This window comes from Synchiropus splendidus, chromosome 19 (assembly GCF_027744825.2).
Source record: "Synchiropus splendidus isolate RoL2022-P1 chromosome 19, RoL_Sspl_1.0, whole genome shotgun sequence".
In the NCBI taxonomy this organism is placed as follows: domain Eukaryota; kingdom Metazoa; phylum Chordata; class Actinopteri; order Syngnathiformes; family Callionymidae; genus Synchiropus; species Synchiropus splendidus.
The window spans coordinates 13,680,549-13,706,867 of record NC_071352.1 but is presented as its reverse complement, the minus strand read 5'-3'; the positions used below and the strand labels follow the sequence as shown (position 1 = coordinate 13,706,867).

The following is a 26,319-nucleotide window of genomic DNA, read 5'->3' as shown; positions in this document are numbered from 1 at the left end:
ATTGAATGCAGAAAATGAACCCACAGCCCGAGAAAACATTTTTTCTTGATCCCTTTGAGAAACAAATGGACTATACTTAAAGTACTTCAAGGTGTGTTAGCCACTAAGATAAGTTTGTGGCAAACCCAGAAAAGCCATTTTACCAACACAACAAACATGGAGGAATCCCTGAACATTAGCAAACAGATGCTGTTGTTTGCTGGGATGTTTTTCACCACACAATGTTCCAGGGTATCCACTACTCTGGATGTGCTTGAAATTCTCATACAAATATTTTCAAGACATTAAAAGAGCTTTAGTTAAGTTAATAACCAAGTAAATAAGTTGATATAAAAACTTGAATATAGCCACCATATTGTCAAACTGATGCAAAATAAACAATATTTTGCTGTTAAAATGTATGTATGGGTCCATCATTTGATTCAGTCATATACCAAATTCATTCAACTTAAAAAATGTGGCTTATTGTGTCAAATATTTTATACCATTAAACTGCGACGAATATATATATATATATATATATATATATATATATATATATATATATATATATATATATATATATATATATATATATATATATATATATATATATATATATATATATATATATATATATATATATATATAGGGCAAAGGAGATTGTTTGCGTACTTTTTTGGACATGCATTATTGATGTATTTTTTTGTGTTTGCACATCAATGCTGTTTTTGTTCTGCAAAACACAAAGTATGCATGAGTTTCATAAATTCGGAATTAAACAAAGAAAACAACGTTTTTCCTTCACAGATGGTAATAATTTGCAGTAGAAATAAAATGCTATATCTCACAAAAGTATGTGATTTGAACATAAAACTACACTTGACACATGCTTTTTTTTGTGCGGGTGCTTTATATAGCTCCTAATTTCCTGTGAGGACGATGTATGTTAGAGTCCGCGTGACACAAATGTATATGAGGAAAATGAGAAACATTGAGAATAGTGGGGCGCCGACGCTGTTGTTGCGTCCAGAGCGTTCTCTTATACTGCCCACGTGTGGTCAGCCAGCTGTACTGCAGCCGACTGGAGCCGCTCACGGGAGTGATACAACTACCTTCCGTGGTAGGTCGCTCGGTGCCACTGTTGCCTGCGTCTACAGAGCCTCATCCCACCGACGATCGCCACCCTCCGAGTCCCTTGGTGAACTGGGGAGCGACATCACGTATGTACCACCTCTCCCGCGCTCACACCAGCGCTCACGCACGCACACTTCACTCGCACAGCACGTCCGATGCTGCTATCAGGACCAAGCTATGGCGACCTTCCTCAGCCTCTTCCACACGGTCTCGCTTAGCGCACGTGAGTAAGGGATGCGATACATACAAAACGGCCCGTGCATCCCATTTAACAGGCGGTTCGCTGCATTCGTTTATTCTGGATCTGGATGTGGGATGTTTTGATGCGCTGGGCAGGAACCGGGAATCTGAATACGACAGCCACGGAGCCGCAACAACAGCGCGCTGTTCTAGCCACAGACAGACCCCGCTGTTATTGCAGGTGATGCGTCAGTGTGAAATACTGGATGACGCGAACAGGACTGAGCCTGAGACATGTTCAAGATATGTGCGCGTGTCTTTATGATTGTTGTTGTTTCATAAACATTGTAAGTCGACGTCACATTCTTTGTCTACATTCCGGGGTCTTTTTCTGTTGGAAGAGAGTTCAAGAGGTGAGCCACACTGTTGTGGTTTTCCATATGAATGGCTGTGGAATCCTCAATGTTTGCTAGTGTCTGGTGGATGAACTAGATTCTCTGACCACTTGCATCCATGGCTGCACCACGGTAGAGTGAAGCAGAAGTGTCAGTGGTGTTTGGTTAAGATACCTGGCCAATGGCTGCGTGTCGTCTCTTAATGCCCACAGTTTGACTCACGATTTATGTGGTGTGATTCAATCCACAGCATGGTCAGAATGACTCAACTTCTGGACAGTATAATCCAGGGCAATAGGTGAGATCATGATGAATGAAGGTCTCTGGCTCCCAGTTCTCAGTTTGCTCCTGAGCTCTTCATCATCAGAATCAGAAAACTTTCCCAAGGTAAATCGTGTTCATAACATGCTCTGTACACAACATATCACAATAAATTAAGAAGAAATAATATTATAAAGTGCAGAAAAAAAAGCGATACAAAAGAGTTTAGAAAACAATGTGTAAGAAAATGCAGTTCAAGAACAGAAAAACGTGCCAATGGTGATGTTTTCCAGGATGCTCCTTAGTTCCAGGAGCATCCTTCTCTCCAGTTTCAGCCCCACCACATCACCAGCTTTGCGGATGAGTCTATTGAGTCTGTTAGTGTCCTCCACCGTTAATCTGCTGCCCCCAGCAAACCACAGCAAACAGAATTGCACTGGACACCACCGCCTCATAAAACATCCTCAGCAGGGTCCCGCAGACGTTGAAGGAGCTGAGCCTCCTCAAAAAGTAGAGACGACTCTGTCCTTTTTAGTAAAGGGCCTCAGTGTTCAGAGCCCAGTCCAGTCTGTTGTCTATGTGAACCCCAAGATATTTATAGTCCTTAACCATATCCACCTTGACCCCCCGGATGGAAACGGGGGTCACAGGAGACTTGGTCCTCCGTAGGTCCACCACCAGTTCCTTGGACCAAAGTCAGATAGTTCAGCTGACACCAAGCAACAAAGTCCTCCACCACAGCCCTGTACTCAGTCTCCTCACCCTTGCTGATACATCCAACTATGGCAGAGTTGTAAGAGAATTTCTCAAGGTGGCAAGTCTCCGACCGATAGTTGAAGTCTGTAGTGTAAATGGTGAAGAGGAACGGAGAGGGAACAGTTCCCTGTGGTGCCCCGGTATTACTAACTACTGTGTCCGACACACAGCCCTGCAGGCGCACTTACTGTGGTCCTTAAGCTATGTGCCATATAAAAGTTTGGAGAAACACACGGTGAGCTTTGTTTGAACACAGCAGTGACGGCCAGTTCCACTGCCTTATGTATGTAACTGCAGGAGTTTGTGACTAACTGGGGCTGTCCATGAATAAAAGAACAATCCATGTGACGGAGACATATGGTCCTGCGCTGCCGTCGGCTGACTCTTGTTACTGCACCAAAAAAGTCAATGAAGCCGACTGGTGCAACTCCATATTTAGGTCAGTATGTAGTGTGTATTTGCTCACAATACATTTGCATTGTACTGAACTATTGCCTACTATGACTATCTATCTTATTCTTATTCTTTTCCTTTCAGCTTCTCCCTTGTCAAAATGTCTTTTTTTCTGGTGAGGTGATCAGCTCTGATATTTTAAAAATAAAAGTTGTGTCTCTCCCTGTGCAGCGAGAAATGTCTGTGGGTGAAAACGTTGCCTAGAGATTCTGATTTCTACTCAAATGTGCGCGTTTATCTGCAACAGTGGGCATGTTTTGCCATACACGTGAGTTCCAAGTCTTGACAAGCCACCTTCTTGCGAGGACATTTTCCCTTGTGAGGACATTTTGGCATGTCCTCACAGGGCTTAAAATGTCTGTAAAAGTAATTCATTATAAGTGGGCGCAATTTAGTTTCAGAGTCCGGGTTAAAGTTAGCCATGTGTTTTAGATGGTCAGGTTAAAGGTGAGAGGCTGGAGAAAGCATGATGTCAATTGTGAAAAAAACATGCCATAATGGTTTCGCTGAATTTCACGGGTGTTGTCGTCATTGTTTTCAATCTAGCATTCACACACTGCATGCATGAACAGTTTTTAACTGTTTCAAAAACTTAAACTTTTGCCCTTCCTGGAAAAAAGTGATGAATCACGTAGCAGGGGAAAAGCTCTTCACTACACTCAACTAAGCAACTGTATACATGTGTAGAAAAAAACAGTCTACTGAATGACAGACAATTTGGATTCAGGAGCGGAATAAACAAAACAAAACATGGAAACATGGAAAAACATTTGACACCATTGACCGTGATATACTGGTGTCAAACTAACTTCATGGTGTTTTCTAAAAAAATGTCGACTGGGGTGAGGTGAAATTTCAATTCCATCCAGATTCTATTCACCTAAAGTTGGTTCATTCTCTTCTTTCAAATGCTTGCACTCCTGAAAATGTCATGTCAACTGGTACACATGTTTGGTCACCCATGATGAGTTTGTCACTGCAGGATCCATTCAGTAAAAAATGAAACTTTTTCCTGCATGTGAAATCTTCAGGGGCATCTGAACTGAACACACACAACCAGAGAAGTAACTATTTCAATTGTTCACATTGATTGTAAAATAATTGCTCTTGTCTAAATTCACTCATTTCTGGCGGCATTTTTGTGCTTAGTCAGCAACAGAACTGTGATCACACATTTTGGTCACCCTGCTGTCCGTGAATAATTCACCCTGAGATCAGACAACTATCACTTGGCAGTGTTCACTATACTGCTGTCTCCAGGGAGCTGTGTGTGTGTGTGTTGTCTAGCTTTATTTGTGCGGACAAACACACCTACTTGTTAGGACTTTGTGTAGGGATGTATGCCATTTCACAGTATGTGTAAGATTCATTCATTTCATTTAATACTAGGAAATTAATTTAGCAGTGATCGTGACACCCAAACCTTTCTATGTGGTTCTTAACTCGCGCAATATCAGGATTTGCTTGTGTTTTAGTTGTCCATACGCTCCCGCTTCTTCTGCTCAAGCTTTTCTGGTGGCACACGCTGGAACCTGCTCTGAGCTGCTGTCTCACCACCTTCTCATCCAAGGACACTTGTACGATTGTCAGGGTTCCAGACTGGTAATGTCTCTCTCCACGTATTCTTGGCAAATTCTTCCAGGATTTGTGCCGAGGTTCGATAGTTGTGTCGATGTTTTCATCAGGCTTGTGTGCTGACCTCTCAGTTCTGTGGGCATTTGTGGTTGTGGACTACTGTAAATGGTGTTTGTGTGTTTTCTGCGAACATTTGGGTTCCACTCTGCTGCATCATCTTCACAGAAGTAACACAGCCGTCTTTGTCCGGGCTCTTCCGCCCTAAACAGCCAGCCAGAAGGGACACGAAATGCAGCCTTCTATGTTTCAACATTTTTCAAAATCCTTGTTCTGAATGGTTATGTTTCCCTACAGTCAACACGCAGACATCCTCCGTCTGGACGTCATCTACATGGCATGACGCTGAACATTCACTCCGAGTCCAGTAGATGACCTCTTTGTCTGGCCTTTCAGTGCAAGTCCATCGCAACAGTGTGTTTTTCTTTCCCTGCAGCTCACTGATGATGGATTTATTCGGCAGAGGAGAGCTGAGCCTGCTGGGAGGAGGAGACGAAGTGGCCATATCGGGGATCAGCTGGTCGACCAGTCAGCTTCCAGATGACGTGTACCCGGCATCTGGATTGGCGCTTGCTGCTGCCTATCATGATATCAAAACCCGCCTGGCCAGTCTAGAGAGAGAGAACAGCAGCATCAAGCTGAAACTCAAGCAGTATGAGTATAAGGTGCGTGCACACACCAGATCCCATGTGTCATGGACCACAAAAGTACATGTACATAACTGAGCTGTTGGAGACGAAGCATGTGTCTGTGTGTCTGCCGCACACGTCCTCCTATGTCAAATGAATCTCCTCTCTAGTTTCCGATGATCCATGTCTCCGGAGAGGAGAGGAACCTGTGCTGCTCCTGTGAGCTCACCATCACTGACGCCGGAGGCATCCAGACAGAGACCACCAACCTTCAGCTGAGGGTCAACTCTCTCACTCAAGAGGTACAGACGTATTGTCAGTCCCGTCAGTTAGTTATTACTAACAGAGGTGTAGTTGTTCCACATGTCACATGTTGGGATGTCAAGGTCCTCTCATGGACCTTTTTGAGAGGGAGAATTCTGAGTTTAAATTGAGAATTCTGACTTTAAAGTCTGAGATTAAAGTCAGAATTCTGAGAAAAAAAAGTCAGAATTCTCACTTTAAAGTCTGAGATTAAAGTCAGAATTCTGAGAAAGAAAAGTCAAAATTCTGAGAAAAAAGTCAGAATTTTCACTTTAAAGTCTGAGATTAAAGTCAGAATTCTGAGAAAGAAAAGTCAAAATTCTGAGAAAAAAGTCAGAATTTTCACTTTAAAGTCTGAGATTAAAGTCAGAATTCTGAGAAAAAAAAGTCAGAATTCTGAGAAAAAAAAGTCAGAATTCTCACTTTAAAGTGAGAATTAAAGTAAAGTCAGAATTCTCACTTTAAAGTCAGATTTTTTTTTCTTCACTGGCCCTAATCCTTATCCGTAGAATTAGGTATAAGATGAAAAATGTAATTCTTTTTCGTATGTTTTTGTATGAACAGAGGTGAAAGGAATGTGATTTAGGAAAAGTTGTGACCCAAAACTGGCCGGGTTTTTGAGGTCTGCAGGTGTATCTGTATTTGTGGTTCTCTGTCAAAGCTGCAGAAGACTAAAGAGAGAGAGGAGCAGCTGGAGGACGTCATCCAGGCGTACAAAAAGATCCATCTGGAGAAGAACAACATGCAGAGGGATCTGGACAAGATGGTGTGTGCACGATATATTCCATTCCTATCTGTTGACATAACCTTCCCTGACGTGCAGTATATGTTACATGACATATAGAACACAGAATACAACAGAACAATAGGGTACCAGCGCCAAGAACAAAGTGGTATTGTAGTGAATGTGATTCACATCAAGCATCACTTTGGACTTGTTGAGTCTGTTCATTCATTGTGACTCATCATCACTCATCTGATCTGTGCCATCTTGAATAACTGCAGTCATAATTCACTGTGCAGTATAAGCAAGACACACACAGACGCGTTTGTCTCTCTATCCTTGTGGGAACCTCTCACTGCCCAACTGCTTTCCCCAGCCTCTCACACCAAACCTAACCATCCACAAAATAATGTGAGCCAGCAAACTTAAAGCTATTTATACAGACAACCTTTGGACACGCCTTTCTTTATTTATTCTTACTACTTTTCTGCTGCATTATAGATACATACAGAAGACAAATATGTGGAGCATGACATCTGGAATTATCTAGCAAAGAAAAAGAAGGGTGAATAACTGTGTTATTGTGATGCTTTTACAAACAGACTGGAGTCTCGCTCTCTGTTCGGTTTTATTGGACGTAGTTCGCTGTACTCACGTCTCATCTCTGTCCCTTCCTGTCCAATCCAGAGCCTGCATACTCCACCTTACAGCATGCAGGCTTCTGATTGGACCAGGACGACAAACCTGTCACATCCTACAAGATGTTTAATATTTTCGATGATTCCAAATAGCCACCTTGTGCTTTGCTGGCTGCAAACTCTTGGCCTTGGCTTCTGGATGGATGGAGTCACCTGTTGGAAACCTTATCAAGTGACTGCATCCAAGAATGCCGAGCGTGATTTAAGTCTGTGGCTGTTTTAAAGAATCTACATATAAAAAAATGCTTTGAGTCATTCCACACTTCTTTGTTTAATGCATAGTTTCATGCTCATTCAGAGTTTGATGCCTTGTGGTCCCCACAAGTGAAGATGAACTAGGTTCACAAAGTTGGGTAAACAAGTCCACGTGCACACTACCATGGAAATTCATTGGTTTTTGTGTTTGTTTCAGACCAGTCTGGCTGAGCAGCATGTCAAGCGCATCTGCAGTCTGGAGTCAGCTCTGAGACAAAGAGAGAGCTCCATTCAGAATCTCAGCACACAGATCCGCCACAATGATGCCCATAAAGTGCGAACGCATGACAATCTGCTTGTCCCCAGAGGTAACACGCTTGTTTTCTTTGGTGTACAATGACTTTACCAGTCTAAACTTTGAGCTCCCGAACCAAATCCTGTTCCATCCTCATGTGCGTGTGGGTGTGGTCAGAAGGTCGTGGGCCGACACTCCAGAGCTCCCGCAGCCTGGATGCACTGTCAGATATGAAACTACAGCGCTTGGAAGCTGAACTCGAAGGTGCACTGAACCAGGCTGAGGGTGCGTGTCAGAGGGAGAGTGAGCTGAGGGTGAAGCTCCAGAAGTTGCAGCAAGAAGTGGCGCAGCTGCAGGAAGCACAGAGACAGGTAAGTCACACGTATGCCACACCTTTCTCAGTTGTCTGCCACAACAGGACAAGTGGTGTGTAGCAGGGGAATTACTAGGGAAATCAGTTCTCAGGCGTGAGGCGGCACCACGCAGTGGATAAACCAATAGCAAAGGCTCAGCACGTATGGCATAGAAGTAAAAGATTTGTCTGGAAATGACCTAAACTAGAAGTAAATTGCCAGATTTTTGACCAGAAACCCACAAGTTAGTCACAAAAACACATGAGATTGTGAAAAAATTGAAGCAGTTATTAAAAAAAAACATCCTGATATATTTTTGCCATAATTCCCACCACTTTTTGGAGACATTTTCACAAGTCAAAAGAGATTTTCGACCTTTGGTGGCGTGCCTCGGGATTTTCTCAATGAACCAAGTGTGCCGTGGCTTTAAAAAAGGTTCAAAAACACTGCCGTATCTGAAACCAAGTTTCTATCAGTCTCAGGAGTTGAAGTCTCACTGTGAGCACTGTGACGTGGAATGGATCAAGAAAGCTGGAGACGAACAGTAAGTGCGGTCTCAGTTTCAGGCACTTGGGTTGTGAATCTTTGTTTTTATTTTTTGCCTGTGTGACAGGGTGAACCTGGCTTTGGCTTACACTGAGCTAACAGAAGAGCTGGGTCGGGTTCGGAGTCTGAGTGCGAAACAGAGTGATCTCCTCAGACAAGCCACACAGGAGCATGGTAGGTCAGAAGAAGACAGGTTAAAAAACAGTGAAACGTCTTGAGTCTGAAAAACAATGGAGACTATGAAGTGCGTCTCTACTTTTTTGAGAGCAGCCGTCGTATGAAAATACAAGTCCACCCACTCTCTTATGCTGTTATGACAGATTGCAATGAAAAGAACAAAAAAATAATGTTTTTTTGCTCCCTCCCATCAGTGTCCAATTCGCCACCGGCTCCTCAGCGTCTCTCACCTACTTCGCCAAATCACCTACGACACCATCCTTTGTCTTCAGAGAGGCTGTTGTCTTCTCTGTCCCCTCCTCTTTCTCCCAACACTGGTCCTGCATCCTACTCCCACCAGCCAACCAGCAGCCTCCTGCGGGCAAAGTTCCAGGGACGCCGCAGTTATTCAGAGGTTCGGACTCTCACGGGTCGTGAGTCACACAGACGATTTGCATGTCCGTGAATTGTAGTATTGACATCTTCCCCTGCAGGTCTCTGACCCATCACTTCTCCAGAGGGCCCCAGCCCGTCTGGTGAGAGACCCAGTGTCCACCCTTCCTAAACCCAGGTCACTGCTTGGAGATAGTCGCAGTTATGGTCAAAGCAAGCGCCAGCTTCGAGCCGGTCCAGTGGAGCTGGTCCGGCCTGCCTCTGCTCATGGAGGTGGAGGGGATAGGATAGGAGAAGTTGTTGTGGCGGAAAGAGCTGGAGGGGGGAGTCTGAGCAGCAGTCCGCACCACCGTCCTCTGGAGCTTGGCTTTCCTGTTGCTGCAAAGGTGAGACTTGAGTCACTGGAGTGAAAATGCTGCTATCACCATGTCTGTCCTCATCTACAGGTTCATCATTTTTGCCACCTGGATGACCGACCCGAGCCCACCCCACTTGTGACCCCGCCCCAGTCCTCCGACGAAGACGAGGTGATGATAGTTTTCAACAGTGGTTGTCATCGGTGTCGCCCACAAAGTACTTACTGTACGTTTTATTATTACAGGAGCTGGGTCCGTATTTGTCCACAGCTCCCAGTCCGCTCCGGACGCTTGGCACTATTGGAATTGGCTCAACAACACTGAGAGAGCCGCCACATCATCTACCGTTCCCATCAGCTCGGAAACAGCCTCAGCATCCTTCCCACTCGGCCCCTGAGGGCCCAGTCACACTGTCCTGCCGCCTGCCTGCTGACATTAATGCAGAGCGGGCGCAGTCTTGGCCGTCCATCAATGTAAGTTGACAATGCATTGATGCATTGACAGCGTGATCACAGTCACAAAAGTCACTTTTTTATTCAATGAATTCCGCCACATGAGTTTTGGGCCACGCCACACAGCTTTACTGCTCACTCCAATGGCATCATATATTGGGAAACATTGGGAAAGTTGCCTTTTGCGTCCTATACTAACGGAAAAAGGCAACCTTCAGGCGATATCGCTCCATTCAGTCTGTTTAATAAGATGTCAAACTGCTATTTAAAGCAGGTCAAACGGCCATGCGTTTTAGTCATGGTCACATTCAGCACTCTCACGAAGGAGGAGGGGGTTATAAATGACATCCAGTGTATTTCACTGAAGAGTGGTTCAGCACTTCTCCTTGTTTCCCTGCGATGCGCCCCGCACCCCAGCGCTCCTCGCGCTCCACACTCATTCCTGGAGCATGAAACACCAACCGTATGTGTAACATTCTACACTGAAGGCTGCCTTTTTGTCAGTATAGGCCACAAAAGTCCACTTTCCCAATGTCAATATATTGCACCATGGGAGTGAGGATGGGTTGCTTTTCTGACCGTCTTTTCTGTGCGACCTCACATTAGGTTCACCATGTAACCATTGTGTATGGATTCCGCTCCGTCATTAGATTTGTTTTATGCAAAGTGGCTACGTATTTCTCTAAGGCAAAGAATCACCCTCAATCCAAAAGGCGTCTTAAGTTCGAGTGAGCTGGTTTGGAACTGTCTGGAGATAGGTGAAAGAGCATATAACCGGCCATTAGTATGCGACTGCTGGGTGGAACCATGGTTGCTATCCACAAGTCATAATGTAAATACATGCACGCTGTCCAAGTGTTGAATACAAGCAGAGGCGTTGCTCTATTCAGAGGTTGGTCTGTACTGTATGGGGAGGGAGTTCAGGGCAGCATTGAACAAGACAGTGGGTCAAGATGGCTTCTTTAATCCTCTAAACATTTGTCACTTGCCATATTATACACGTTCCTGTCTTCAAGTGTGAACCTGAAGAGCTTCTCTGAATTCTCTCCCTATGCAGTTATGGATGGAGTCAGAAGAGAGCGCGGTACGAAGCTGCCCCCTGTGCCATCTGACCTTTCCCACCGGGTATCCAGATGATGCTCTCATCAAACACATCGACTCCCATCTGGAGAACAGCAAGATATGACAAACATTCAGAGTGCAGTCACTGCTCCCAGCCCAAAATCATCACCTGCCCACAACAGCGGGGGAAATCCAGGAGAATGTCTGTCTAAACTAGTGGTCTTCCAGTTCCACTTCGCATTTATTCTTTTTAAGCCTTAATTTAGTTTCAATGCAGCGTGTACATTGTAGAGTGAGGATACCTGATCGCCACAAAAGTGAAACTGAATAAAAGAAAGTGATGCGTCTGAATGTCAGTCTTTTACAGTGCAGTAATTCCACAGCCAGAGAGGTGTATCGCCCTCTATGCTGGTCAACACTCACAGCTGCAGTCGCACCAGCTGATAAAAGGACATTTTGGATTGAACTGTGATGTAAGGACAAAAATAAATGAGGAAAAACAGGAACTAGGAACTCCAATGGGAACCCTGCCAAGCCAAGTGCTGTGCCGTCACTTGAAATCCATGTTGTGTGTGACTTTTACAAATGTTGCAACAGAGTCAAATTTAGGAACATTGGTGTTCCTTTGAAGTTGAATATGACTCTGGTTGGGGAGGAATTATACACCCTGGTTATAGGTGGGATATGTTCCTGCTGGGTTTGTTCTGGAACCATCGAGAACTCCCTACCATTGGACAAGAAATGGCATTGTCCATGTTAGTCTCCCTCAGTTTATGGTTGGTTAGATTCAGGACGGTTTTCAAAAAAAAAAAAAAAAAAAAAAAAAAAAAAAGATAAATGATCACTTCAGGATTTTTATTTAATAACCATCATAATGTGTTCTTCTAGCAGTCACTATAGTAATATTTAAAAAATGAACTATTTAAAATCTATTAGGAAATACATTTCAAATATTGATTTCACCAGTATGAAGACGTTTCAGAAGAAAGATCAAATCATGACTGATCACTCACGCAGTGACACCTCCCAACATATTTGAGATGAACAGCTTTAAAGGAAGATTGTTTACTCCAACAACCCAACACAACAGATTCTGTTAAGAACATTCTTTAGAATAACGGTTGGTAAGTTTGCAACCGTTTTTATTAAAAAAATAAAATAAAATTGTGTTCACTCAAATATCACATTGATGTTTTAGAAAAACATGAGACATTGTTGTTGATTAAAGAATTTATTTAAAAAAAAGGTAAAAAGAAATGTCTGGCTATTCACAGGAGTATCTTTTTCATTTAAAATGTTTTGATGAAACAATACATGAATCGATTGAATGGTCAAAATGATAGATGCTGCCCTCTGTGTATGATCTGACAAGAACAAATGCCAGAATAGCTAAGACTGTCAGTGTCACCACTGTGCTAACAACAAAGGACATCTGAAGCACTGAAAAATGACAACTTCAGACGGTGAAGCCTCTAGGTGACCTGTTGAACACAACAAACATCCTGCAAACGCAGACACCCAGAATTTCATCTCAGGAGCTTTTAAAATCAAAATAAATATTTTACTCACAAACATCATAAAACAATGAAGGAAATACACATACATACATAGGCCTCCTGTCAAGCACAAACCTTAACATTTGTCAACTAAGCTTTAAAAGGGCATTCACAAGGAAAAGAGAGACGCGTGACAGTGGAACCGAATCAGTCTCTGTCTGCAGAGTCGTCATTTGAACAGTGGCTGCACGTCATCTTTATGTGGCATAGAATTCAAAAGCATTTCCCTCGCGTCATCTTCCCTCGTGTGTGCTTTAGAGGACTCCAATTGTAGAAATGTCCATCACCACAAGAGCTCTACCACAGGTCCAGGTTTTCAGTGTGGGCAAAGCCTGGGTCCGAGCGGATGTCCCAGTAAGTTCCATTGTACAACCAGACTTCCCTTCCCGATTCGTCCAGCAATCTCCTATGGAGAGATTGGGGGAGAAATGGAAAGAAATGTGAGTAAGATCAAAGGTCACCTTCATGTGGTACGGAATGTAAAGGAATAATGACATCAGGATTGTGACAAGACACTTTGGGGGACTGGGGTTTAAGCAAGAAACAAGGGCATCCTTCACAAAAAAAAAACCATTGTGGTCTGTTCTTCACAAAGTAAGAAATTATCTCCCTGCTATAGGTAATATGTGACTGCACAGTGGCATATGTCCTCAGGAAAATGAAGGTTGTCAGTTGGATGATGCAGGTTGAGAAGACGAAATTTCAATTTTCATGATTTGGGGATGTTTTATTGACTTGCATAGTTTGATTCTAGCGAGAGACACACGCAGTCACAGCCATGAATGCAAAGAATATCATCATAGTTCTTTGTGTTTAGGTTTTGGTGACGTCATGTTTATTCACATCTACTCACATAAATATTTACCCCAACTCAATCAGCATCTGCTGAGTGACTTGGTAAGGCACAAGGTCTGGTGAATAGAATGACTTGCGGCAAATGATCATAAATGTATCACCAAAAATACATGACAAGTGTAGTTCAGAATATTTTTTTTATAGCTTTTAAGCTATAAAATATGGTATTGAAATGATGATGTGACTGCACCGCCCAAAAGTACCTGAAGAACCTGGGGGTGTGTTCCTCTCCTTGCTTGGCCATCTCCTTCCTCCTCTCGCGTTGCTTCTCTTCCACTTGGTCCTTCCTCTTGTCAGCTTCTGCCACTTTACCCTCCTCCAGCAGCCTGAATAGAAAGACCACAAATAAAACAATGCAACTTCCAGAGAAAAACAATAAGGACGAATATTAGGAACCATACCGCTGGTCAGGTCTGTAGCGAGTGTCTGTGGGAGGCAGGACCTTTTTCAGCTCCGGTGTCAGTTCATTGAGCTCTCTGGCGTAACGGGAGAAACCGTAGAACTGAGCGTGGTCATCTGGCTGCACGTCTAGGAAAAACAAAGCCATCAGAAAACGCCACACACATACTATCGACTTCACGGCATCCTCCGATGGGACGCAACCTACTGGGCTTCCAGATGCACTTGGGTGTCGGCAGTGTGTCACAGAAGATCCCTTCGTGCCAGAGCCCTCCAAAGCGATGAACTACTTCTCCAGCCTGGTCCAGAACCACACCCTGGACCTCATTTTTGCTGTTATCAGAGCTCCAATACCGGGACTGCAAGACAGAGGATGAAAACATGGATCCGTTTTGATGGTGAGAGATTCTAACCAGGAGTTCGTCCTCACCTTGACAAAAGTGATCTTGCAAGTGCAGACGTCGCTCTTGGTGTTTTTAATGACAACCTCACCGTAGTGCTCTAACCAACGCTGCTGACTCAGCACGTTGTGAATGCACGTCACGGCCTTGTTCCACTCATAGTGATCGCCATACCTGAGCAGAAGCACAAAAGCAACAACATAATGACTCGGTCAAACCGGCTGCGGAGCAATGTAACCTAATTGACTCATTCATCTGAATATGACAGGGCTTGAACTGGGTGAAAAAAAAAAACCCGATATCCATAAATAATAGAGTAACATTTTGGGGTCAATGTAAACAGGGGCGTAGAGCAGGGGAGCTTTGGCAGCTTTCCTTGAGGACAAAAAATAACCAAACAACCAGAGTTTGACATCAATGCATTCATTTAAATGCACTGATCTTCGGTCTCACAAGCATGAATGGTGTTTGAGGACGTCTATATTTTTTTCAGATTTAATTGAGTGATGTGATTCAGTTACATTGACAAGATTTGTTTCCCCTCAAATTAACAATGACACATTGAAGAAAAAAAAAAAGTTCACTTTCTGTAGGAAGGAGCAACACTTTGTCTCATGTGTTGGCATGATGAAGCACTTTTAAGACCATCTGGCACAAGCTAAACTTTAAACTAAACAACAACCGGGTCCTGTTTTCCCAACGTGGCTGCTCTGCCTGGCACCACTTGTTCTTCTCCCCACACTGTACAGACCGGTGTTTTATCGCATTTATCATCTGTGGAGTGTATTTCAGAGGCGGCGCTCGCGATGCTCTGAGGTTTCTTCTCCAGGTTGAAGTGGAGATCAATCAGACTCAATATCTGTCTGAGAAAGATTCTGTGGACCCTGCTCTGCTCTGTGTGACAGCGATATGGACATTATGGAGGAATCCAGTTCACAATCGCTGTTTTAAATGTGTTTATAATAGAATGAACTCTCAGTATGGACATTAGCACCTACAGAGAGTCTCAAGTCAGAGTTGGTCTTAATAGATCCAGTGGTTTTGATCATTCGTTCTGCCCCACCTTAACCAGAGTGGTGCACCGATATGGCTTAGATGACAGGCGCCATGACATCAGAAAAATGATCTTTTTCAAGATGAACTCTCACGTGAACCAAGATATTAAAACGAAATAGAAGCATCAAAACAAAATGAACACTGTCACCTTCAAGTCAAGCTCCATGATGTGTTAGTGTGTTTCTCAAGGAAAAATCTCTAACTGATGTCAGTTGCTTGCAGAACTCAAGTCCTGCATTCCAACGGGATATAAAGAAAAGAGGGACCGCTACTAACTTGCTTCTCATGATTTAAAAACGTTTTCATTCTCACCACTTCAGTAAATGTTAAAACTGTACCCTCTGATTCGTTATTATATCATGTCTTTATTGGCTGCATTTCGTACCGTTTTTGTGTTTTGTTTTTTATGTTTCTTTAAAGAGCAGCCAGAGTAGACTACTAACACTTGAAAAAACTGTTTGAACATGGTACTCCTGAGTAAAAGACTAGTATCAAAGCACTTATACCTTCAGGTACACATCAGTGAGGGCATGTTTACGCTTCAATATTGCAGCGCTCCGAAGAGCCTTGTACAGCTCACCTGGGCAGGCTGACATTGACTGGGCCACTGGAGATGATCTCCACAGATTTTCCCCAAAATTTGTTCTTCCATCTCTGATCTGAGGACAAGCAAAGGCAAACGAAAAATCTCAATAACTTAAACTGACTTTGGACATGCAGTACTTAACACTAAACGCAGCTCTACCTTGCCAGAAAGTAAAGTTTTCAGACTCAGCATGGCAGGCAGAAATAGGAGGATGGTGGCTGACCTGATAGGAAAACATTGTGATGGATGAAGAGCAGGTTGGAGGAACCATTTATCGTCCCAGAGAAGCACCTACCTGTTCACTGACGTAACGGAAGCCACGGTCCTCTCTGTGACTCTCGTACGTCTCTCCCAGAACAGGGTTGAAGGGTTTGTAGCGGAACCTCCAGGACGCCCACGCATATCCAGAGATGGAGAATGCCGCAACATAAACCTGGAAAAACACACACAATCCAATACTTCTTGAGTATCAGAATAGTGCTCGAAATATTAGACTTAAGTTCTCTGAGGACTGACCATCCTCTCATAAGGATCGTCAATGTGATTCGCCATGTCCAGCAGCTCTGTGTACTCTAGCTCTTCACTCAGCCGCTGCAGCAAGGACAGTGGCTCATTGAGAGCAACAGGCATGGACACTCTGGACAGGTCCTTGCCAATGTTATTGTACAGGATGGACATGATGCCAATGTGGCTGTTGTCGGTTCCTGGAGCAGGGAGGGCTGTACGGCGACCTGGAATACAGGATAATAGAATTCAGAGGAAACAAAATTCAAATGCTAGTCTTGGATACAACATGAACTGTGTGAGGTGTGGACAAAGTGATCCCAGCTGAAATCTAACTGCTGTTTATCTCACAAGTTCAACTTCTTCAGGCACACTTGTTCTCAGTTAAGAAACCTCTTCAGGCAGATGCGTACTTCTGAATGAAAGACACTTTTCTAACCAAGCAGTCTGGGTCCCCACTCCCTCGGGCATCCCCACTGAATTCAGCAGTATTTTTGAGATGCCTCTTAGAACACCAGAAGAATCTTTTGTGAGCCGATCATGCGAATGTTGGGAAGACAAACACCTCACATTCCATTAAGTAAATGCGTGAGTGCTAACCAGTGTCAGGAAGAGCCGGACGAGGCTTGTCATGAGCTGCATTCAGACTCGCCCGGTATTTCAGGGTGGCGCTGGCTGTGAAGAAAAAATAAATTCTGAGTCATTATGAGCTCAATGGCCAGTTTCTCCAGAATACCAACCATGTCCTTCTTCAGGCTCCGAAGTGCTCGTGGTGGTGATGTCACTCAGGCCAGACTCGTCAGAAGCCTCTGCCTCCGACGAGCTGTCGCACACTATCACCTCGCTTGCATCGAAGTATTCCGCCATGGAGTCTGCCACAGAGGGCGGGCGCTGGCTATGGCGGCTCATTGACGGTGTTCTCTGCGGTCGGAGAGATGTGAATGGATTCATGGTTTTAAAGTCTGTTCAAGCCATGCGGACAAAAAAGAAAGCCCAAAATCACCTGGCAAAAGTAGTGACCCCCAGCACCAACTCCGTGGAATTCAATAGATAAAATATATATATATATATATGACAGGTGGACCATACACACCTGGTCTGCACGTACTGTGCAGAAGGATCCCTCAGTAGAGTCAGAGGACAGGGAAAGTGAATGGACTTTCGTATGGTGAGACTGTATATCAAACTAAACATGCACACGCACACAACCCACACACGCATCCCACAAAACAGAAGAGGGAACAAATAAATTCTCACGCCCAGTTCAGAGTGCACAGAATAAACTAGAGGTCACACATCGCAGCACCAAAGGGACTATTTGACAGTTGCACACAACAGCCATAGCTGCTGTTCTTTCACAGAAGAAATACAGCTAAGATTGTTAATCCTATTCATCATCATTTTTTTTTAATTACAGTAGATCTATTTACTTTAACAGATCCTTTAGGAGGTGACAACATGATCTGTCTCCACGGCAGACAGACAAACAGAGGAAAAACACTTCCTTGTTCAGGTCTTAGAGGAAGGTAAATGACAAAGGTCTTGGAATCTAAAGTAGGCAACTACACATGAACAACCATGTCCAACATGAAACATGAGAAGAAACCTTCAAATCAACTTCTAAGACAAGAATCAAGGTGTAAACAGCATACTGTTCTGTGTGTGTGCCAACAAAGGAGGACAACAGGCGCGACTTTAAGGTGGGAAAGAAAGTACTGCACCTGTGATAACTTGTGTCCTGACAAGAACAGCCCAAACCTGCTGAGCAGTTTCACACAGGTTGAGGGCTTGGTCTTTCTGGCTGTCTTTCTTTCAACAGGGCGATACCAATAATGAAGGCACCATGTTAAATGACCTGACTGAAGCTTGAAGGACTGAGGTTCAAGCGACCGTATGATGCATCGTATTTTAGAGATGTGATTTGCCTTCAGGTACAGTCAAATAAAAGGCAAAACAAGCATTGCATTCCGGAGCAATTGCAATACTACATAAAAATTCAGGAGGAATGGTGCATAACCACCTCATAACCTCAACAGTGTTGAGAACAGAGCAACAAGCAAGTCAAACTACAAATACAAACTGCTTGTGTGTTCCAATGATAGCAATTTGGTTACTTTTTTAAATTTGAAAAATGAATTCCTTGTGCAATAATAAACGCGTCTATATAACTGTATCAAGGTGGTGTGATATTATATCTCCGATAAATGTAAAAACTTGTACTGTACTACATATGACGGCAATTGTCCACATTCCACTCAATGTCAAATTAAAATGACCAACATGCGTTGGGTGTTGTTGGACAGTTACCTCAGACAGTGTGCTGCACAGGGTAGCCAGCTGCTGGGAAGCATTCTGCTTCAGGTCGGGGCTGGTCCACGCCTGCTGCAATCGCTCCCGCTCCAACATCAGTACCTCATGGATGGACTTCAAGGAGTCATGAACTGAAATAGCAGTATCACATGGGGAACAAAAAGTCTCTTTTGAGAAGTCGGTCTTGAATAACCATCCATGAAGTTGCAGTGATGGAATGCTACTGGTAACTATTTGACCTTTTGACATCAGAACTAGAACTACTCATCGTTTCTTAATTTGGAAAAGCTATCCCATTCAACTACCATATTTTACTTTGCATCCTCGCATGACTGAGTGGAGAATCTTCAGATGGAAACTGAGAACTTGCCGCGTGTGACGTCAACGTGAGCACTAGTTTAAATGTCAGGATCGGCTCCTGGATCTGCAGTTTTTCCACTGATGCCCAGTCCCACTTTAAGAGGCTGGATCGGGTTGATACCCGATACCAGGATGGGTGCATCCCTAGCTCTAACCGGGCCGGTCCCTTCAGAGGTCGGGGCTGTACACTCAAAAACTTAAGATCTGCGAGCAGCATCAGTGATCCTCAACATTTGTTACCTTTCTATTGTTTGAACTGAGCAAACGTAAGAGACAATTCTGAACAGGGAAATGTACCTCTCTGGGACACAACGCAGATGTCCTGGTGAATCTTCTTGGCTTCAGGTGAAGTCACCTGGGGGTTGGACAGCTGGGAGTAGACATGGTCAGGGATGGACTGAACAGACTTGCTGTTGGTACTCAGGTGGCTAGAGGTGAACTGAACAAGATTCATACGTATTAATCCCTCCACACCAATAAAACTAAAACTCTAAATTTGAGAGATTCATGACTTACAACTCCACCCATGGCTTCAACACGTGACAGAGTCCTGGAGTGGCCAATGCCTTTTGACTTCTTTTTCGGCTTTTCAAGGAATAAATTCTAAAATGGAGCACATTAAAAAGCAATGGTAAACCTTTGGGCTACGATTTAAAATAATCCTCTGATCTCACCTGCATGCTGATTCGCATCTCCAAGTCTGTGTTAGTGATGGGGAAGCCTCCTTCCAGCCACTGGAGTCTCTGAATGAGCTGGGCAAGTTCTGTGAGCTCCGCCTGACATTGGGCCAAGTCTGATGCAAGACACACCAAGTTACCACACTGCACAAAATCACTATGGAATAAAATGTTAACACGCATTCTGAGAGGCCAGAAAAGGGAAGAACCAGCGGTTTTCAATCACTACTCACTGGACCAAAATCTCTGGCTTGTTTCTACCACCTAGTTGAATCTATGGCTTTAAGAATTAAGGCAGTTTGAAGGCAAGTGTGGATCCAAATATGGTCTGCATCATGCTTGGAATAAATTAAATCTCTTCACAGCAACAGAAAATATAGCATAAAAATTGCACCTTTCAATTTCAAACTATTCCGCCCCCAACAAAAGGAGGAAATATTTATATATCATATATATATTATATACATTTATATATTTGCACTTGCAAAGCGTACATACCGTTGGATGCCGCATCAATGTCGTGAGTCTGTTGCAACCAGGCAGACACTTTGTTGGATACAGGTGGGTACGAGGTCACAAGTGGGCTTCCCATCTCGGTGTGGCACACTGACGCTGAACTTGCATACTGGGGTAACTGGGAAATTGCAGCATGACGGGTCACACATACACCACAGGACAGCATCATTTGAATAAAGGCGCTAGGACTGACCGTGTTCTGGTGCGCTAGGCGGGACATGACAGGCAGAGTATTGTGACCCATGGAGAGAGCATGCAAGACACCACGCTGCACACTCATTGCCTCGTTTTTCCGATAAACACGATGAGCACACAGCTTTGTCAACCAGATATAGAAGAGATCATGGCTCTTTGCCTAAAAATAGACAAGATATATTATGAATATAATAAGCACAAAGAAGGCAGAACATCTCATTCGGATTTTGTGAGTTACCATGAGGTGGTAAAGGTTGTCCCCAGCATCGAGGTCAATACGCTTGGCCTTCCTGTTGATGGACATAACAGCCAGGCTGACATCTAAAGAGCCATGCAACTTTCCTCTTTGTATCTATGCAACGAAACAGAGAAACCTTTGCAAGATCCTTGTTTGCACAACAATAGAAATGCGTAGTTACTTACATCTTGTTGTGTCTTTGAGTATTTCAGGATTCCTTTCTCCAGCAGGAAGTATCTCTGGCAGAAAAAGAATGCAAAAATTAATACTTCATATGTGGTGACAAAATGGATGTATGACAAAAATGGAAGGGAAAAAAAAAGAACATTACTTGTATGACTCTTGTATAGTATTTTAATGCAGCTAGAAATGTCCATGAGGTAGGTCAGGATACATGCAGAGTATAGTCTCACCTTGTGCCAGCCTTTCAATGGGTATTTCCTCCTTTTCATCAAGTAGCCCTCGCAGATCCCAGGAATACTTAAGTCCATAGTTGAACCCAGAGCTGAAAGCTGTTCCAGATTAGTCAGGTCCTCCATCACTTCCCAGTTGCGAGACTGCAAAAAGAAGTGTTGCATGTCAAGTCATTCATTTCGCAAAAGCTCCCAGTTCACTGAATTTTTCATATCATCGTTTTACACCGGAAAACTTAGGAGAGTAATAGTAGGGAGAGCAGATCAGGATCCCATTCAGCCGACCCCGACAACAGTCCTAACCTGCTTCGATTGCTTTGAGGATCCAGTGCTGCTATTGCGTGAATGGCTCTGTTTGTAAGTACTGCACGGGGATTTGTCCAGGCCAGAGGTGTGCGACTGGCTGCTGGCCAGGGGAGGCGGACACACTTGAGGGTCCATTGGCAGAAAGTGGTGAGGAAAGCGTTGCATCGAGTGGCCGGAAGAGACAAATCAGGGAAGGTTGTCACACATGGCAAAGTGGCAAGAACTGTGGAGACAGAGCGCAACGGTTGACATCCAAATCACATGTGTACATTTCAGCGCAAAACATTTGCAAATGAACGTTGAAGCTAAACAAACTAAAAATAGGTAGAAAGGTGTAGCCTTGAATGGTTGGGAAAACATACATCAGTGAAAATAAATGGACACTCAGATGTTTTACCACAATTCAAAACACGCAGTTGGTTTACCTAAAATATTAGAGTAAGAGTCATAAAAAAGAATAGGTATCCAGGTCAGGCTGTCCGCTGCATATGAACAAGCATGATGCACCGCTGCAGCTTCATTGAGAGCCATCAGAAAACTTCTCTTTTTAAGAGATGATATCACGCAAAAATCACAATGATGGAAGTCTGTTGCTCGCGGAACTCAACTCAAGTCGCACATTCCGGCTGGACACACGAGTCAAACTAGCGTTTTGACTGTCACCAATTCAATAAATGAAACTCCACTTTGTTTCTCGATCCATTTTTTTTTTCTAATAAAAAAAACACTACTGCTCAATACCACTATTCGTAATACATTGCACTTTCAATTAAGCATTGCAAAAAAGGCAAAACAATATCAATGAATATCACTGAACAAGAAAGACTTGTCCCAGGTCATGGATTGTTAATACCTCTTACTTGAAGTATGACCTATACCAGGTAGCCCTAACATGAGGTGCCATTGGTTTCACACTTATTTTTCCTGAATCTCTGCTTCCCATTCAAAAACAACTCATTTGTAAATCTTTAAATGGCAATAATCCAAATGAAGAGGGAAAGATTCATTCGACAACGCAGTACAAACCAACAAGGGACACACATTTTCAAAGGCAAAGGACAAACGTATACATAACACGTCACGTAACAAAACAGCAGTGACCACTGGCTTGGAAATACCAACATAAATGACAACATACCTGAAACGGTTCACAACGTTCTCGGACTGTGTGCTCCAACAGTGATAGAAAATAAACTTCCGGGCCAACAGACAGAAGGAAGCGTCCTTTAGGCTGGCACCCAAGCCAAGTGTTGCACTGAGAACAAAGTCGCTGACTCATGAGCCTGTCAGACTGGTGCCTACCAAAGAGCAGCCGGTATCTGGGCGTGGCTGCAAAGTGATGAGCTCACTCTGCATCTCAACCAACCGCCTCAAGTACAGTCTGCCTGACATGCCAAGATCCACTTTCAATATGGAAACTTACATTATTGACCTGCAACACTAAACAATTTCATTTAGTCTCTTCAAATGTCTTTACAACATGGAGGTTGCTAAAGACTGGCATTGCTAGATTTCCTATGACAAATACCAACTATGACAAATACCTGTGTTTTCAATGGATTTCTTCATAGATATGGTTTTAGGTGAGCACCAAGTTCCTTACAGTCAGTCAGAATACAGTCTGAATATTCTGGCTGGACCACAATACAGAATATTCACCTTAAATCCACTTCATGAATAAAAACCCTGACAATTGGCGTTATAACAGTAATTTGAAGCCAAAATATGTTCCAGGAATATTAGAGTAAAATGCAAAGTGACATTTGAAAAGCATTCATTTTGTTTACGTATCATTTGAGCACAAAGATAGATATGGCAAAGGACAATCCTCCCTGCTGTCTTGGCGTATTCTACTGAATAAGAGAGATTATAGGGGACTATCCAAGGCCTCTTTTCCCCTCAATATAGAAGCAGAAACGGGAATGCCCTCATGCCAGTCGCTGCCAGGAATCTGAATGATGAGGAAGTTAAATATATGTATTACTTTGGACACATAAAATGTATGCAGACCAAAAGTGAAACATATTATATTGTCAGATTTTTAAGCGCTCTACAGCCGACATTGACAGGTTTAACAGGGCTACTCGCCCTCAGTCAGCCTGGATGTGGTGAATAGATTTGGAGAGGCTAAACCCTCGGAAAATGCCTGATGTCTAGGGCTTTAACAATGAGAAAGAATGTGTCGATGTAAAAATATTGATCACATACAACGACCAGCAGCACTCATAATTCTGATATTCTTCCCTTCATGGGGAAATCCAACATCCAACTATAGTGGCTCTTCTTAGTATTTTAACATTTCTCAAAGAGCGCCACAGTTTCCGCACCACCTTAAGCTATTTTATACAACCATACAACCAACTTCCACCTATCCCTTTTACATCACCCTCATCATCATCATATCTTGTCGGATTCAATAGCACCAAATATCAATATTGAAACAAACATATACACATTCTGAAAACATTCTCTCACAAAAAGCCTGCTACAAATCTTTAGACCACAGACTGACAGAGATTGAATCCTCTGAAATGGTGGAAAAAAAGAGAGGGTCCATGACAAGAATCAAGAGGTAGATTTCACGCTGCGTCGCTACCAACCAAACCAAACCAAACTGTGCTTCTGATGTTTAAGAACTCCTGCTTGATGTTCTCAGTTGTCATGTGACTACAGTCAAATGTTGATCCGAGGGGAACAGTGGCGAGTATGTTTACATACATTCTATCATTCTTGCAACATAAAGGAAACCAACAGAAAGAGTGCTGAGGTTGCCTCTAAAAATGAAACTTTATTCAGAAACGGAGCCAACTTTAATCCAGAAACCCGTCAATGGAAGCTCTCCTCCACTATGTTGACACCTTCAGGAGCATTGAACCAATTCTCGTACGTGCTGGTTCTGGACCTCTTCTGTTGAACGCGATCGTCTGGCACAAGCGCCGTCTATCGAGTCCAATGACATAGATGTCTCAGAACATCTCCTCGATGCCTGTCGGCAAAGTATTCTAGTTCTATTCAACAACAACTATAACCCTACAGCGTGTATATATATATATATATATATATATATATATATATATATATATCGCTCTCTGTGGATTATAAGAGCAGTACTCTATATTATTATTCTGGCGATTGTCTGCATTAAAACAACTGCACAACTGTGAAGTGTATATTTTGTTTTACTTCAATTCATTTCACGTCATATGAATCAATTTGGCATGAAACACTCAAAGAGCCTCTATTATTGCATGCAGTAAATTAACCACTTCCTGGTTTAATTTGACAGCCAGACGCCTTTTCATCATTCACAACGCTCCAATTTGGACCAGACAATCATGTATGCGTCAGTTTCAGGGAATGAAAATGCCCCCAGAAACGTTAAAACTGTGATCTGCAACTCTCACACGGAACGAAAAGCAACTTCAGAGATTGACTTGCTGAGTCTTATAATGCCTCACAGCGACACTTGTCATCAGACAGAACGCAGCTTTGCACCAATAACCATGAGAAGTATGTGGTCAAACCAGAAATACAGAGAAAGGACATTGTGACCTTCCGTGTAACATAGAGCAAGGAGTACAGGTCAAAGGGAAGACGTCATTCTAAAGAGGGCTCTCAGATCATTTGCATTGTGCGTGTGGGGGAGAGGTGTTGGGGGATGCAAACGCATCAACATCCAGGGGTTTGAACTTGTTTTTAACCAACCAGTTCACCAGGATATTGGCCTTTTGTTGTGTTAAACATGCAGGTACCAGTGTGACAAGCAAACTAGACCTCCACATAAACATCTATTTCAAAAGAACAGAACCCACAACAAGCCACACCACGCTGTAGAATCACAGTAGTTTGCCATGTTGTGTTGTCCATATCCTGCCTTTAAATCTCACCTACGTTGAGGCTCAATCTGGACAGACTGGTTTCCATTCCTCTGGAATGTGAGGCAGAAACATGCATAAAATTGAGCTCTTTTGTATTGAGGATACCACCATGGCTGACTCTCTGTATACACAACTCGATACCTAGAAGTTTTTATTTTTGCTGTGTTTGTCTTGGTATCAAGCTACTAAGTCACACACGAGTGTATCATTTTTGACTTGTTCACCGACAGGAATGTTATCGCAGAAAGTATGTGAACAAGACACGAAAGCCTTGTTTCATGATGACAAACATTTTTTAATAAATTAATTGGAAGCAAAGTCGAGGGAACAATGCATTTAGATTATAAGAAGAAATTTAGAACTTGACTTTTTGGGACATTTAAGGATGTGATTCTTGAACACAAACAAGTGAAAACAAAACCTTTTCATTTTCTTTAATATAGGCATAAGGCAGCTGTATATATATTTTTTTTTATTTCAACTGTTTATCAAACTCTCTTTACACTAACATCAAATTACGAGAAAGAGTGGCGGTTTATGCTCCGACGTCGAAAAAAAAATGGCGCCTTCGAACAACAAAAGACAAAACAACCGACTGCTCTTCCAAGGAACAATTTTACAACAAGCGTGTTTTCCATTACATTATAATGAAGTGCCGTTGGGGAAGGTTCAACTTCAGAGTTCAAGTGGCGAAGAAAGAATTGTCCAGATCAACAGATCAAGTGTGGATTCAATTAACGCCGAAAGAAGAAAAAAAACAACAGTAATTCTGACTCACAAACCAGAGCAGAATGACCCATTTAGAACGAGTGGCACTGACCTGCAACGTGACTGCGCCCCAGCGTTGACTGAACACCGGCGCCAGCCGCACCACACACTTCAGTGAGACACGCGCGTGCCCCAGTGCATCATGGGTACCCCGCGATCCAGGGATACAGACAGAGTGGTGCGAAACTTTGCTATTAAAAGATCCAGGGACGATTCAACCACCGCTCAAAACCGCTGTAAAGACAAGACGCTCTTCAGATTAGGGCATACATTCACACAGGAATATATTTACTTTGTTGAAATGTTTCAATGTAAATCTTTCTAGCTGATATCATGGCCTATTTTT

The 26,319-nt window shown here is 43.2% G+C and overlaps 2 protein-coding genes across 14 annotated transcripts; one reads left to right on the top strand and one right to left on the bottom strand.

Moving 5' to 3' along the window:
* Window positions 1-1,065: 1,065 nt before the first annotated feature.
* LOC128751038 (TANK-binding kinase 1-binding protein 1-like) lies at window positions 1,066-12,112 on the top strand. 9 transcript variants are annotated; one of them, XM_053851794.1, is made up of 14 exons: window positions 1,150-1,202; window positions 5,091-5,160; window positions 5,230-5,458; window positions 5,593-5,724; window positions 6,387-6,491; window positions 7,560-7,710; window positions 7,815-8,008; window positions 8,467-8,534; window positions 8,604-8,710; window positions 8,908-9,107; window positions 9,187-9,471; window positions 9,532-9,612; window positions 9,687-9,914; window positions 10,951-12,108. In XM_053851794.1, the coding sequence occupies exons 3-14, from the start codon at window positions 5,237-5,239 to the stop codon at window positions 11,077-11,079; spliced, it is 1,902 nt and encodes a 633-aa protein (XP_053707769.1). In that variant the 5' UTR covers window positions 1,150-1,202; window positions 5,091-5,160; window positions 5,230-5,236; the 3' UTR covers window positions 11,080-12,108. The 9 variants fall into 9 exon arrangements, with proteins under 9 accessions (XP_053707768.1, XP_053707769.1, XP_053707770.1 ...); XM_053851789.1 differs by lacking the exon at window positions 1,150-1,202 and adding an exon at window positions 1,279-1,339 and having other exon boundaries at window positions 10,951-12,109; XM_053851787.1 differs by lacking the exons at window positions 1,150-1,202; window positions 5,091-5,160 and adding exons at window positions 1,544-2,078; window positions 3,006-3,147 and having other exon boundaries at window positions 10,951-12,109.
* Window positions 12,113-12,173: 61 nt separating this feature from the next.
* LOC128751037 (oxysterol-binding protein-related protein 7-like) lies at window positions 12,174-26,159 on the bottom strand. 5 transcript variants are annotated; one of them, XM_053851784.1, is made up of 23 exons: window positions 22,466-22,596; window positions 21,325-21,550; window positions 21,022-21,165; window positions 20,794-20,847; window positions 20,609-20,722; window positions 20,369-20,530; window positions 20,158-20,293; window positions 19,657-19,775; window positions 19,499-19,585; window positions 19,280-19,421; window positions 18,620-18,753; window positions 17,406-17,498; window positions 17,053-17,233; window positions 16,913-16,987; window positions 16,325-16,539; window positions 16,104-16,241; window positions 15,968-16,031; window positions 15,803-15,881; window positions 14,196-14,340; window positions 13,974-14,124; window positions 13,768-13,894; window positions 13,570-13,692; window positions 12,174-12,917 (listed from the first exon to the last, which is right to left on the bottom strand). In XM_053851784.1, exons 2-23 carry the CDS (start codon window positions 21,490-21,492, stop codon window positions 12,809-12,811), a joined length of 2,760 nt encoding a protein of 919 aa, XP_053707759.1. In that variant the 5' UTR covers window positions 21,493-21,550; window positions 22,466-22,596; the 3' UTR covers window positions 12,174-12,808. The 5 variants fall into 5 exon arrangements, with proteins under 5 accessions (XP_053707759.1, XP_053707757.1, XP_053707758.1 ...); XM_053851782.1 differs by lacking the exon at window positions 22,466-22,596 and adding an exon at window positions 26,026-26,159 and having other exon boundaries at window positions 20,158-20,530; XM_053851783.1 differs by lacking the exon at window positions 22,466-22,596 and adding an exon at window positions 25,140-25,255 and having other exon boundaries at window positions 20,158-20,530.
* Window positions 26,160-26,319: the final 160 nt, after the last annotated feature.